The sequence below is a fragment of the Chiloscyllium plagiosum genome, chromosome 20 (assembly GCF_004010195.1).
Source record: "Chiloscyllium plagiosum isolate BGI_BamShark_2017 chromosome 20, ASM401019v2, whole genome shotgun sequence".
Lineage (NCBI taxonomy): Eukaryota > Metazoa > Chordata > Chondrichthyes > Orectolobiformes > Hemiscylliidae > Chiloscyllium > Chiloscyllium plagiosum.
The window spans coordinates 61,617,141-61,629,240 of NC_057729.1; the positions used below are offsets into that span (position 1 = coordinate 61,617,141).

At 42.2% G+C, this 12,100-nt stretch overlaps 1 protein-coding gene across 1 annotated transcript in view; it reads left to right on the forward strand.

Annotated features, from left to right (window-relative positions):
• The window catches only part of LOC122559891 (fer-1-like protein 4), a 349,022-nt gene that overhangs the window by 228,201 nt on the left and 108,721 nt on the right, over nucleotides 1–12,100 (forward strand). Inside the window, exons 32-35 of the mRNA XM_043709999.1 lie at nucleotides 2,075–2,111; nucleotides 5,173–5,279; nucleotides 7,782–7,916; nucleotides 11,304–11,414. Of these exons, the coding sequence (XP_043565934.1) occupies nucleotides 2,075–2,111; nucleotides 5,173–5,279; nucleotides 7,782–7,916; nucleotides 11,304–11,414 (390 nt within the window). The remainder of the gene's footprint in view (nucleotides 1–2,074; nucleotides 2,112–5,172; nucleotides 5,280–7,781; nucleotides 7,917–11,303; nucleotides 11,415–12,100) is intronic.

A 12,100-nucleotide genomic window follows, 5' to 3' on the forward strand; every position in this document is an offset into this window, starting at 1 on the left:
TGGGGTTGGGGTGGGGTGTTGAGGGTGGGGGGAGGTGTTGCACAGGATTGGGGGTGGGGGCGGGGGGAGGTCTTGCACAGGATTGGGGGCAGAGTCTCATGCGCTATGTGCTGCTGCAGTCTCCTGAACGAGGAGCAGACTTTAAAAACTCCGAGCCCCAGAGGAAGGGCATTTAATCGATTAACCGAATAATTGATTATCCGAATGAAATACTGCCCGCCCATCAGGTTCAGATAATTGAGGTTCCCTTGTATATGGATTTCAGTAAAGCGTTTGATAAGGTTCCTCATGGTAGGCTATTGCAGAAAATACAGAGGCATGGGATTGAGGGTGCTTTAGTGATTTGGATAAGAAATTGGCTAGTTGTAAGAAGACAGAGGGTGGTGGTTGATGGAAAATGCTCACCCTGGAGTTCGGTTACTAGTGGTGTACCACAAGGATTTGTTTTAGGTCAGATTGGCATAAGGAGGGAGGAAGTGTTGTGTTGTGTTTGTTACTTTTTATAAATGACCTGGTTGAGGGCGTAGTGGATGGGTTACTAAATTTGCAGATGACACTAAAGTTTGTGGAGTTGTGGACAGTGCGGAAGGATGTTGCAGGTTACAGAGGGACATAAATAAGCTGCAGAGATGGGCTGAGAGGTGGCAAATGGAGTTTAATGTGGAAAAGAGTGAGGTGATTCACTTTGGCAGGAGTAACAGGAATACAGAGTACCGGGCTAATGGTAAGATTCTTAGTAGTGTGGATGAGCCAAGAGATCTTGGTGTTCATGTGCATTCTTGAAAGTTGCCACCCATGTTGATAGGGTTGTTAAGAAGGTGTACAGTGTGTTAGATTTTATTGGTAGAGGGATTGAATTTCAGATCCATGAGATCATATTGCAGCTGTACAAAACTCTGCACCTGGAGTATTGCATACAGTTCTGGTCACTGCATTATAGGAAGGATGTGGAAGCTTTGGAAAGAGTTCAGAGAGATTTACTAAGATGTTGCCTGGTATGGAGAGAAGGTCTTATGAGAAAAGGCTGAGGGACTTGAGGCTGTGTTCGTTGGAGAGAAGGTGGTTGAGAGGTGACTTAATAGAGACATACAAGATGATCAGAGGGTTAGATAGGGTGGATAGTGAGAGTCTTTTTCCTCGGATGGTGATGGCTAGCAAGAGGGGTCATAGCTTTAAACTGAAGGGTGATAGATATAGGACAGATGTCAGAAGTAGGTTCTTTACTCAGAGAGTAGTAAGGGTGTGAAATGCTTTGCCTGCAACAATGGTAGACTTGTAAACTTTAAGGGCATTTAAATGGTCATTGGATAAACATATGGATGACAATGGAATAGTGTAGGTTAGAAGGGCTTCAGATTGGTTTCACAGGTTGGTGTAACATCGAGGGCCGAAGGGCCTGTAGTGAGCTATAATGTTCTATGTTCTATGTTGGTGACTGATCAACTTGCACTAATGGAGCAACTCAAGGACTGTTGGAGCTTAATTAGCAGCATATTCACTATGCCCCAGTCACCATCACCCTGTCAATGAGGCTGAGCTAAAATTTCCCCAATCCTTTTACCATTAACTGTTTTCTTGCTCCTCATGATAGCGAATGCTGTAAGCAATTCCCTCTTCTCAGACACACTATACATCACTTTCAAAGCTGTTATAAATGCCCTGTTTTCAGAAAATTCCTGCACGTCTCCTTTTCTTGATAAACTCCTCCATTTACACGAGGGCATCCCTAATATTCCAGGCTTTGGCATTTTGTATATACACTTGCTTTGTCCAATCAGTGGATGCTGTGCCCTTAGACTCTAGGTTTTTGCTTGAATTTGTCCTTAAACCCTTCACAGGTCATTTACCAAGTCTGGGAAAAGGAAACATTGTAATCCAGCAGGTTTGTGACCTTTGACCTGAGATACGTGCATTGAAAATGACCTGAGAGTGCCAGCCTGGGGTGCAAAAGTTCAATGAGTGTAAAGTTGAAAAGACTTTGCAGATTGTGGAGGAAGAGTTACAATTCCATGATTGCTGAAAGATATGGATAAAATACAAACAGAATAATATCGGGAATTACTCTGTTTTTCAGGAAAAAGAACATAAAGAAGAAGAAGCTAATGAACAAGGCGAGTTATTACCAAGCAACAAGAGTAGGCCATTCAGCCCCTCAAGCCTGCTCTGTCATTCATACAGATCCTGATTGATCAGCTGCATCAATTTCACCTTCCCACGTTATACCATTTGTCATTGATTCCCTTAATAGCCAAACATCTGTCAATTTTTGACTTAAAAACACTCAAATACTGAGCACCACAGCTCTCTGGAATAGAGAATTCCAAAGACTCACAGCCTTCTGCATGTAGTGTTATAATCTATGTGCCAACTTCTTGTCCAATCATTTATCTGTCTAGGTTCCTATCTGTGACCTCTTCACACTCATGGACAATACTCATGGAATACTCATAGAATACTCATGGACAAAGACAAGAATGGTCCTAAAGGAAGAGTCGTTCTTCTTCCTGAAGAAGGGCTTATGCCCGAAACGTCGATTCTCCTGTTCCCTGGATGCTGCCTGACCTGCTGCGCTTTTCCAGCAACACATTTCCAGCTCTGATCTCCAGCATCTGCAGACCTCACTTTCTCCTAAAGGAAGAGTGCTAAATTGGGGGATGGCCAACTCTACCAAAATTCGGCAGGAGCTGGGGACTATAAATTGGGAGCAGCTATTTGAAGTGAGGGAAGTGAGAGAGTAAATATCTGGAGCTTTAACAGATATCTTTGCAGCATCCTTGAACACAGGGGAGGTCACAGAGGACTGGAGAATTGCTAATGTTGTCCCCTTGTTTAAGAAGGGTAACAGGGATAATCGAGGTAATTACAGACCTGTAAGCCCAACATCAATGGTAGGGAAGCTACTGGAGAAGATACTAAGGCATAGGATATATACCGATTTGGAAGAAAATGGGCTTATCAGTGAAAGGCAACATGGTTTTGTGCAGGGAAGGTCATGTCTTACATACCTAATAGAATTCTTTGAAGGGATGACAAAGTTGATTGATGAGAGAAGGAATGTAGATGTCATATACATGGACTTTAGTAAGGCATATGATAAGGTTCTCCATAGTAAGATGATGAAGTAGATGAAGCATGGGGTCCAGGGTGTCCTAGCTAGATGGATAGAGAACTGGCTGGGCAACAGGAGACAGAGAGTAGCAGTGGAAGGGAGCTTCTCAAAATGGAGACCTGTGACCAGTGGTGTCCCACAAGGAGCCGTGCTGGGACCACTGTTGTTCATGATATACATAAATGATTTGAAGGAAGGTTTAGCTTGCCTCATTAGCAAATTTGAAAATGACACTTAGATTGTTGGAGTAGCAGATAATGAAGGGGACTGACAGAGAATACAGCAGAATATAGATCGATTGGAGAGTTGGGCAGAGAAATGGCAGACGGAGTTCGATCCGGACAAATGCGAGATGATGTTTTTTGGAAGATGCAATTCCAGAACTATACAGTAAATGGAAAAGTCCTGGGGAAAATTGATGTACAGAGAGACATGGGTGTTCAGGCCTATTGTTTCCTTAAGGTGGCAACACAGGTCAGTAGAGTGGTCAAGAAGGGATAAAACGTGCTTTCCTTCATCAGATGGGGTATTGAGTACAAGAGTTGGCAGGTCATGTTACAGTTGTAGAAGACTTTGGTTCGGCCACGTTTGGAATACTGTATACAGTTGTGGTAGCCACATTACAAAAAGTATGTGGATGCTTTGGAGAGGGTGCAGAGGAGGTTCACCAGGATGCTGTCTGGTATGGAGGGTGCTAGCTATGAGGAGAAGTTGAGTAGATTAGGATTATTTTCATTGGAAAGAAGGAGGTTGGGGGGGACCTGATTGAGGTTTACAAAATCATGAGGGGTGTAGACAGGGTGGATAGCAAGAAACTTTTTCCCAAAGTGGAGGACTTAATTTCTAAGGGCACAAGTTCAAAGTGAGAGGGGAAAAGGGAGATATATGTGTAAAGTTCTTCACACAGAGTGTGGTGGGTGCCTGGAATGCGTTGCCAGCAGAGGTAGCAGGGGTGAGAATGATAGCATAATTTAAGGTGTATCTAGACAGATACATGAATGGGCAGGGAGCAAAGGGATACAGATCCTTAGAAAATAAATGGCAAATTTAGATAGAAGATATGGATTGGCGCAGGCCTGGAGGACCAAAGGACCTGTTCCTGCACTGTAATGTTCTTTGTTTTTTATTCCCCTCTTTTCTCCCGAACCTCTGCACCTAGCTTTGTATTGACAGCAAATAAATGAATTGCATTCATTCCATTCATCTAACTATTTGATATGGATTGAAAATAGCTGGTCCTATATCCTCCTGCACTAGTTAGAAGCTGACACATGAAGGCATGTTTTCCACCCATTTGTGACTTCACTAAGCATTCTCTTCAGGTCTCCATTTCTTCCACTCCATCACCACCACCCCCATTAGAAAGCCCATCACTAAATATGAGATGCTGTTCTTCCAGCTTGTGCTGAGGAGTGCAAGGCTCAACATGAGCTGGAGGAACAGCATCTTGTTTTCTGCTTGATGACCTTGCAGCCTTCAGGACTCACCATTGAGCTCAATAATTTTAGGCATGAATATTTCCTTTGTCCACTCACAACTTGTCATCACATGGGTTCCTTTCATCGCAGCCAATCCATTTTCACCCATTAATGGTCACTATTACTCCTATTCTTACTCCTGGCCCACAATTATCCATCCCTTTGACTGCCCAACTGCTATTCTCTTTCTCTGTGCTCCATCTCTACCTATCATTACCTACCTTTACCTACCCTGCCCCCACCCCACCCCACCACACCCAACCTTCAACATGTATACCAATCTTTTCCTAGCTGAAATCGGTTCTGAAGAAGTGTCATTGGACTTGAAACATTAACTCTGCTTTCTCTCCACAGTTGCTGCTAGATCTGCTGAGTTTCTCCAGAAATTTCTGTTTTTGTTTCAACTTTATGACATGCTTCTGTACGGAAGGAATAGGTTTGTTGAATACAGTAGCTCCACCTTTACAAGGAAATTTTGATATAAAATGCTAGCCAAAAATTCATTTCTGAGACCTAAAATTAGGAATATTATTCAGAGATTTAGTGAGATAACTATCGGCATTCATTCTGTTCTGAATTTTACAGATGTTACTCATCTTAATATGCCAACATTTGATGAGATAGAAGAAGAAGCCAATAGGACAGATGAGCAGGTGACCACAACAACCAAGAAAACCATAGCAACATTTCAGGTAAATCAACTTCACCGAACCATCATTTTACTTCATACTGTTTCATGATTACCCAAATAAGTGAAGCATAGCATCGTAAATTTCATATCTGATTCCTGTTCTAACAAAAAACAGTATTTGATTAATTTTCGTAATTTCAACTTGTTCCTGCATAATAATATTTGCACTAGAGCATCCTTATCCCATGAACCTTGGAATTCTGCGTTTAAGTAATAGTCTACTTTTTTATTCTTCCCGCCAAAGTGAACAATTTCACATTTTCCAACATATCACCTTCATCCACCATATTTTTGCACAATCACTCAACCTATTTATATCGGTGTGCATCCTTATGACCTCTTCACTTTCCTATATATCTTTGTATCATCAGCAAACATAGCTACAGGTGCCTTTGCTCCCCTCATTTACGTTATTCATTAAAAGAAAGGAATATCGCCTCTGGCAATGATATTTTCATCCTCACTCTCCGCGGGAGTAGTACCGGATGATTGGAAAGAGGTGAATGTTGTTCCTCTGTTCAAGAAAGGGAATAGAGAAATCCCTGGGAATTACAGACCAGTCAGTTCTACATCTGTGATAAGCAAGGTACTGGAAAGGATTTTGAGAGGTAGGATTTATGACTATTTGGAAAAAAACGTAGTTTGATTAAAGCTAGTCAACATGGCTTTATCAGGGACAGGTCGTGCCTCATAAGCCTTATTGAGTTCTTTGAGGATGTGATGAAACAAGTTGATGAAAGTCAAGCAGTGGATGTGGTGTGTATGGATTTCAGTAGGGCATTTGATAAGATAGCCAGAGACTTTTCCCCAGGGCAGAAATGACTGTCACGAGGGGTCTAATTTTAAGATAATTGGAGGAAGATATAGGGGAGATGTCAGAGCTAGGTTCTTTATGCAGAAAGTGGTGGGCGTGTGGAATGCACTGCCAGCAGTGATAGTAGAGTCAGAGACATTAGGGACATTTAAGCGATTGTGGACAAGCACATGGACGGCAGTAAACTGAGGGGTATGTAAGAATCGATGTTTCGGGCATAAGCCCTTCTTCAGGAAACCTCCGACCCGAAACGTCGATTCTCCTGTTCCCTGGATGCTGCCTGACCTGTTGCGCTTTTCCAGCAACATATTTTCAGCTCTGATCTCCAGCATCTGCAGACATCACTTTTTCCTGAGGGGTATGTAAGTTTGGTTGATCTGAGATTAGGATAAATGCTCGGCACAACATCGTGGGCCGAAGGCCTGTACTGTGCTGTACTGTTCTATGTTCTAACAGTTGGATTATTCAGCTCATTGAGCCTACCCAACCATTCGAGATCATTGTTGATCGTCTCCTGAGTGCCTTTTTTCCTGCCCCATCTCCATAACCTTTCTGTAGTTATTCTCCAAACACCTATTGATTTCAAACATAGAACAGTACAGCACAGCAGAAGCCCTTCGGCCTTCGATGTTGTTCTGACCTTTTATCCTATTCTAAGAAAAAACTAACCTACATACCCTTCATTTTGCTATCATCCATGTGCCTATCCAAGAGTCGCTTAAATGTCCCTAATGTATCTGACTCTACTACCACTGCTGGCAGTGCATTCGATGCACCACTCTCCCTCTGACATCTCCCCTAAACCTTCCAACAATCACTTTAAAATTATGCCCCTTTATGTTGGACATCCTAAACAACCTCCACATTTCTGTTGTATATTTCCCTGAGGACGTCTGTTCCCAATTTATGTTCCACAGTTCCTGCCTAATAGCATTGTAATTTCCCAATTAAATACTTTCCCATACTGTCTGCTCCTATCCGTCTCCATGATTATAATGAAGATATGGAATTGTGATCACTATCACCAAAATGCTCTCCCACTGAGCGATCTGACAACTGGCATGGTTTGTTGCCAAGCACCAAATCCACTATGGCCTCCTCTGTAGTCGGCCTATCTACATATTGCAACAGGAATCCTTCCTGAACACACCTGACAAAATCTGCTCCATCCAAACTATTTGAACTAAGGAAGTTCCAATCAATATTAGGGAAGTCAACGTCACCCATGACAACAACTGGTACTTCTGTACCTTTCCAAAACCTACCTCCCAATCTGCTCCTCCATGTCTCTGTTGCTATTGGGGAACTGTAGAAAACTCCCAATAAGGTGACGGCTCCTTTCCTATTTCTGACTTCCACCCATATTGACTCGGAAGACAAACCCTCCTCAATGGCCTCCATTTCTGCAGCTGTGATACTATCCTTGATTACCAATGCCAATCCTCCACCACATCAAGGGCTGAGGGGCCTGTACGGTGCTGCGCTGTTCTATGTTCTATATTTAATTTAGCTTGAATTTGGTTGCATTAGCACTTGCAATATAGCCTCAAAGTTTACAGAGATTGTAGTTCATGACTATAACCTTATGATGATTATTCAACTCAATTTTATTAACCCCAAGAACTCTTCACCTATCCAGACTTTTCTACATTGCAGTGAATGTAAACAATTCCTTCTATATTGTTGCAGATTTTCAACATGGAACTGGAGACAGAATTCTTTAACTTTGAAGATTGGCTCTATATCTTCCCTCTGTACCGGGGTAAAGCCAATGAAAATGAATTTGGAGATAAAGTTGATGATCGAAGTATGGGCAAATACAAGGTCAGCTTTGTGAATTGTTTAGTAATTTAGTGATTGTGCTCAGGCCCTGGCTATAAGTGAGGAATCACGTGATTGCTGCATTGGTATGGCCATGTTTGTTATGTGTATCTCTGTGGCAAAAGCAATGATAAAGTGCATGAAGATAAAACTCAAATCCTACTCTTCACCATCAAATAGGTTTTATGTAACAATTAAGCCAAAAGGAATAGGAGCAGGCATCGGGCATTTGTTCTGTCAAGTCTGATCTGGTATTTGTGGCTGATTCTTGACCCTAGCTCTGCTCTCCTTACCAATTCTTAAATCCCTAGATTACCTAGTCCAACAATGCATTAGTCTCAACCTTGAATATACTCAGTTCCTGAACATCAACTACTCTCTGAGGTAAGAATTTCAGAGATTCACAAGCCTCAGTGAAAAAAAATTCTCCTTGTCTCAGTCTGAAGTGACAGTCCTTTTATTTTGAGGCTATTGTTTGTATTTTCCCAGGATTGAGCCAACTCCAAGGGCCTTTAAAAATAGCAGGCAGAATTCTATTCCAGGATTTCTGCTCCCATTCCTTGTGATGGCAGTTTTCATCTGTATGGGATAAAGGTGCAGGCTGTGAACCTATGACCTATACTCCCAATTTGGTTGGTTCTGTCTCAAGGGTGTCATCTCATTTCCCCAACAAAAAACACATTTTCAGAGTCCAGAGAACAGGTGGTTTAGGACCCCTCTTAGGGATCGTGAACCTTAGTCAAGACTCAGGAATTTTTTCAAAGGTACATTAAAATATATTACCCATGTACCCATCACACCTTCACATGCCTCTTCCATGGTCTGTCCTCCACCCTCAAAGCCCACCCAGCTAGTGTGCACTATGAACCATGTAATAAAAAATGGCAAGTCTTGAAATATACTTAAAAATAAACAGACAATCTAAAATCATCTTTGAAAATAACTGCTCCTTTTACAACCTTAAAATTGTACATCAGACAGAACCAGTACAACAAAGCCTTACCTCCTTTCACACCTATTCATCTTATCCAAAAATATATAGACATTTTAAAACACATTTCAATAAAATAATAATTTATTGTAATCGCATTAAGGTATCAACCAATCAAAGTGAACAGTCCACTTCAACTAGCAAAAAACAAACATAAGAACTAGGAGCAGGAGTAGGCCGTCTGGCCCTTCAAGCCTGCTCCACCATTCAATAAGATCACGGCTGATCTTTTCGTGATCTCAGCTCCACTTACCCGTCCTGTCACCATATTCCTCAATTCCTTTACTGATCAAAAAATTATCCATCTTCTCTTTAAAAACTTACCGAGGAAGCGTCCACAACTTCACTGGGCAGGGAATTCCATAGATTCACAACCTTCTGGATGAAGAAGTTCCTTCTCAATTCAGTCCTAACCTGCTCCCCTTAATTTTGAGGCCATGCCCCCTTGTTCTAATGGAACCATCCTTTCTGTTTCTATCCAATCTATTCCCTTCATTATTTTATCTGATTTGGAAGATCCCCCCATTCTTCTAAATTCCAGTGAATACAGTCCCAGTCTACTCAGTCTCTCCTCATAAGCCAACCCCCTCAACTCTTGAGTCAGCCTAGTGAATCTCCTCTGCACCCCCTGCAGTGCCAGTACATCTTTTCTCAAGTAAGGAGACCAAACTGCACACAGTACTCCAGGTGTGGCCTTACCAGCACCCTATGCAGCTGCAACATAACTTCTTTGCATTTAAGTTAGAACCCTTTAGCAATGAAGGACATCTGCCTTCTTAATGACCAAAGCAGTTGTTGATATTTTCATTATCGAGTTTGGAGCTTAGTTAAGCATTTATAATGAGGCTATCTGTGAACTGTATCAAAAGAAACAGATGGCCAAATATCTGTTTCTTCAGATTACCTTGTTATAAATGCTTGGTTGAGCTTCAGGACTCAATAACATTAGGACAAGTTGACTTGCAGGATTGCAGGGATGGAGCAGAGGGAATGGGACTGAATAGAATCCTCTACAGAGAAAGAACATGGACTTTATAAGATGAGTACCCATCATCTGTGCTTTAATGATTCTACCAGCTTAATATGATGTCTGGAGTGATTGCTCCACCTGTAAGGCTGATGGAAACTCCACCATGGTGAGTTTTGGAATCCCTGACAATCACGCAGCTCGTTCACTGTTTCTGTGCCTTTGAAGTCTAAGGTTCCTCCTCCAAGAGCTATCAGCCAATAAGTAGGTGGACAACTCTTCAGTCCCAGCAGCATCATAGGGAATGATGGCCATTCCTGGCACGGCAGATGACTTGATGTTCCTAAGCAGCAATTTTGTTAGAGACCCTAGAAGTGAGGTGGGTTAAGTGGGCTCAATGGAGAAAGGCAGCTTCCAGCAGGGTACAGGAAAGGGGCAGCGGCATTTCTTTTAACAGTATGGGGCTTTCGTGCAAAGGTGCGAATGGAAATTGTCCATAGGCCTCACAGTGACTTGTCAGGAGATAACTCTATCCTGAACCCACAGGGAGACCATCAGCGCAATGTGGCAATCAACACACCACAGCTGATGTCCTTAAGTAGCCCTTAATTAACAAGTTCAGAACCAGTGTTGGCCCGTGTTGACCTGGGAATGGATAGACTGTCCTTGATAATCCGTAGCTATGACCTGATCAGGGAGAATCAGGAAGGCAACAAGCTCTCCATCCCACACTTTCTCCCCGCTTATCCAGCATACTGCCATTCTCTGCCCATTCATGAACTGGAAACCTCATACAATCTTTTCAATCAATTACTACACCTAAACTTCTTCCAACTTACTGCCTCGTAGTGATTTGAATTGTTACAAAATTTGTTACCTCGAATAAGGTAGCTGAAGAAATGCGATAAGAATATGGGAAATTATGGAGAAATAGTGGTACTGTGGTGATTACACTTGACTAGTCATTCAGAATCCTAGACTAATGCTTTGAAAACATGTGTTCAATCCTACCATGGTGGGTCAGGGAATTCAAATTCAATTCATTATGTCTGGAATTATAAATTATATAGATTCATTGATGATGACCATGAAACTATCATCAATTGCTAAAAACCTAACTGCTAACTAATGTACTTTTGATAATAAAATCTGCTAATCTGCCCTACATGTGGTTCCAGACCCACAGCAATGTATCTGTCACTTAACTGTCCTCTGAAATGGTCAGGCAAGCCACTCATTTTGAGGGCAATTAGGGATGGGCAATAAATGTTGCACCGGCCACAACCCTGGAAAGAGTAAAGAAACAAAGACTGGAGTTTCTTGGTTGGGGCTTGGGACTTTGAGTTCCAGGGGTATCAGAGTGGTAGGGATGGGTGGGAGCTCAAGTTGGGGCACCCTTGGATTGATCTAATTTTGTCTTTTTTTTATTTAGGGTTCCTTCCTAATCTACCCAAATGATGAAGTGGAAGCTAACTTTAAGATATCCCAGGGTATCCCAAAGAACAGACCAATCAAAGTTCTTGTCAGGGTTTATGTGGTGAAAGTGAGTATAACTTCTCACTAGATTTTACAAATTTGCATGGCCACAATGTAATGTGTTAGGCTAATGAAATAGAGTCTTTTTAATCTAATTCTGAATATATTTATTTTCCCAAGAAGCCTAAAGAAGGAAAGGGTGGAGTTTAATGGCTTTCCATTTGGTGTGTTTGGTAACAGGGCTAGTTTAATTGAATAGGAGGGTGGTTAGGTGGGCACCCTGATTAATTTTATACCCATGTCTGTGACTCACCTGTGCACTATTATCTCAGTGTCAGTAGGGTGCTTACCACATGGAAATTCAAAATATGTACCTCATCAGCACTGCATGTTTTTGGGAGAAGGGCCTTCTGATTCAATGGTACTCAGAGTCTGATTGAGCCACCACCTTCCAACTCCTTCTTCTACTACCCCTGTTACTCTTAACCCCAAGATCTACCCTACCTTCCCTCATCTCTGGCCTTGGGATCCAGTGATGATACAAAACCTCAGGCTGGTATCATACTATGGTACACATCACCTCCTTGGGTGGAGCTGCTGATACTACTGTCCTTTAGGGAAGGAAATCTGTCATCCTCACCCGGTCTAGCATACATGTGACTCCAGACCCTCAGCAATCTGGTTTACTCTTAACTGTCAATTAGGGATGGGCAATAAAAAATGCTGGATCAGTGGTGCTGGAAGAGCACAGCA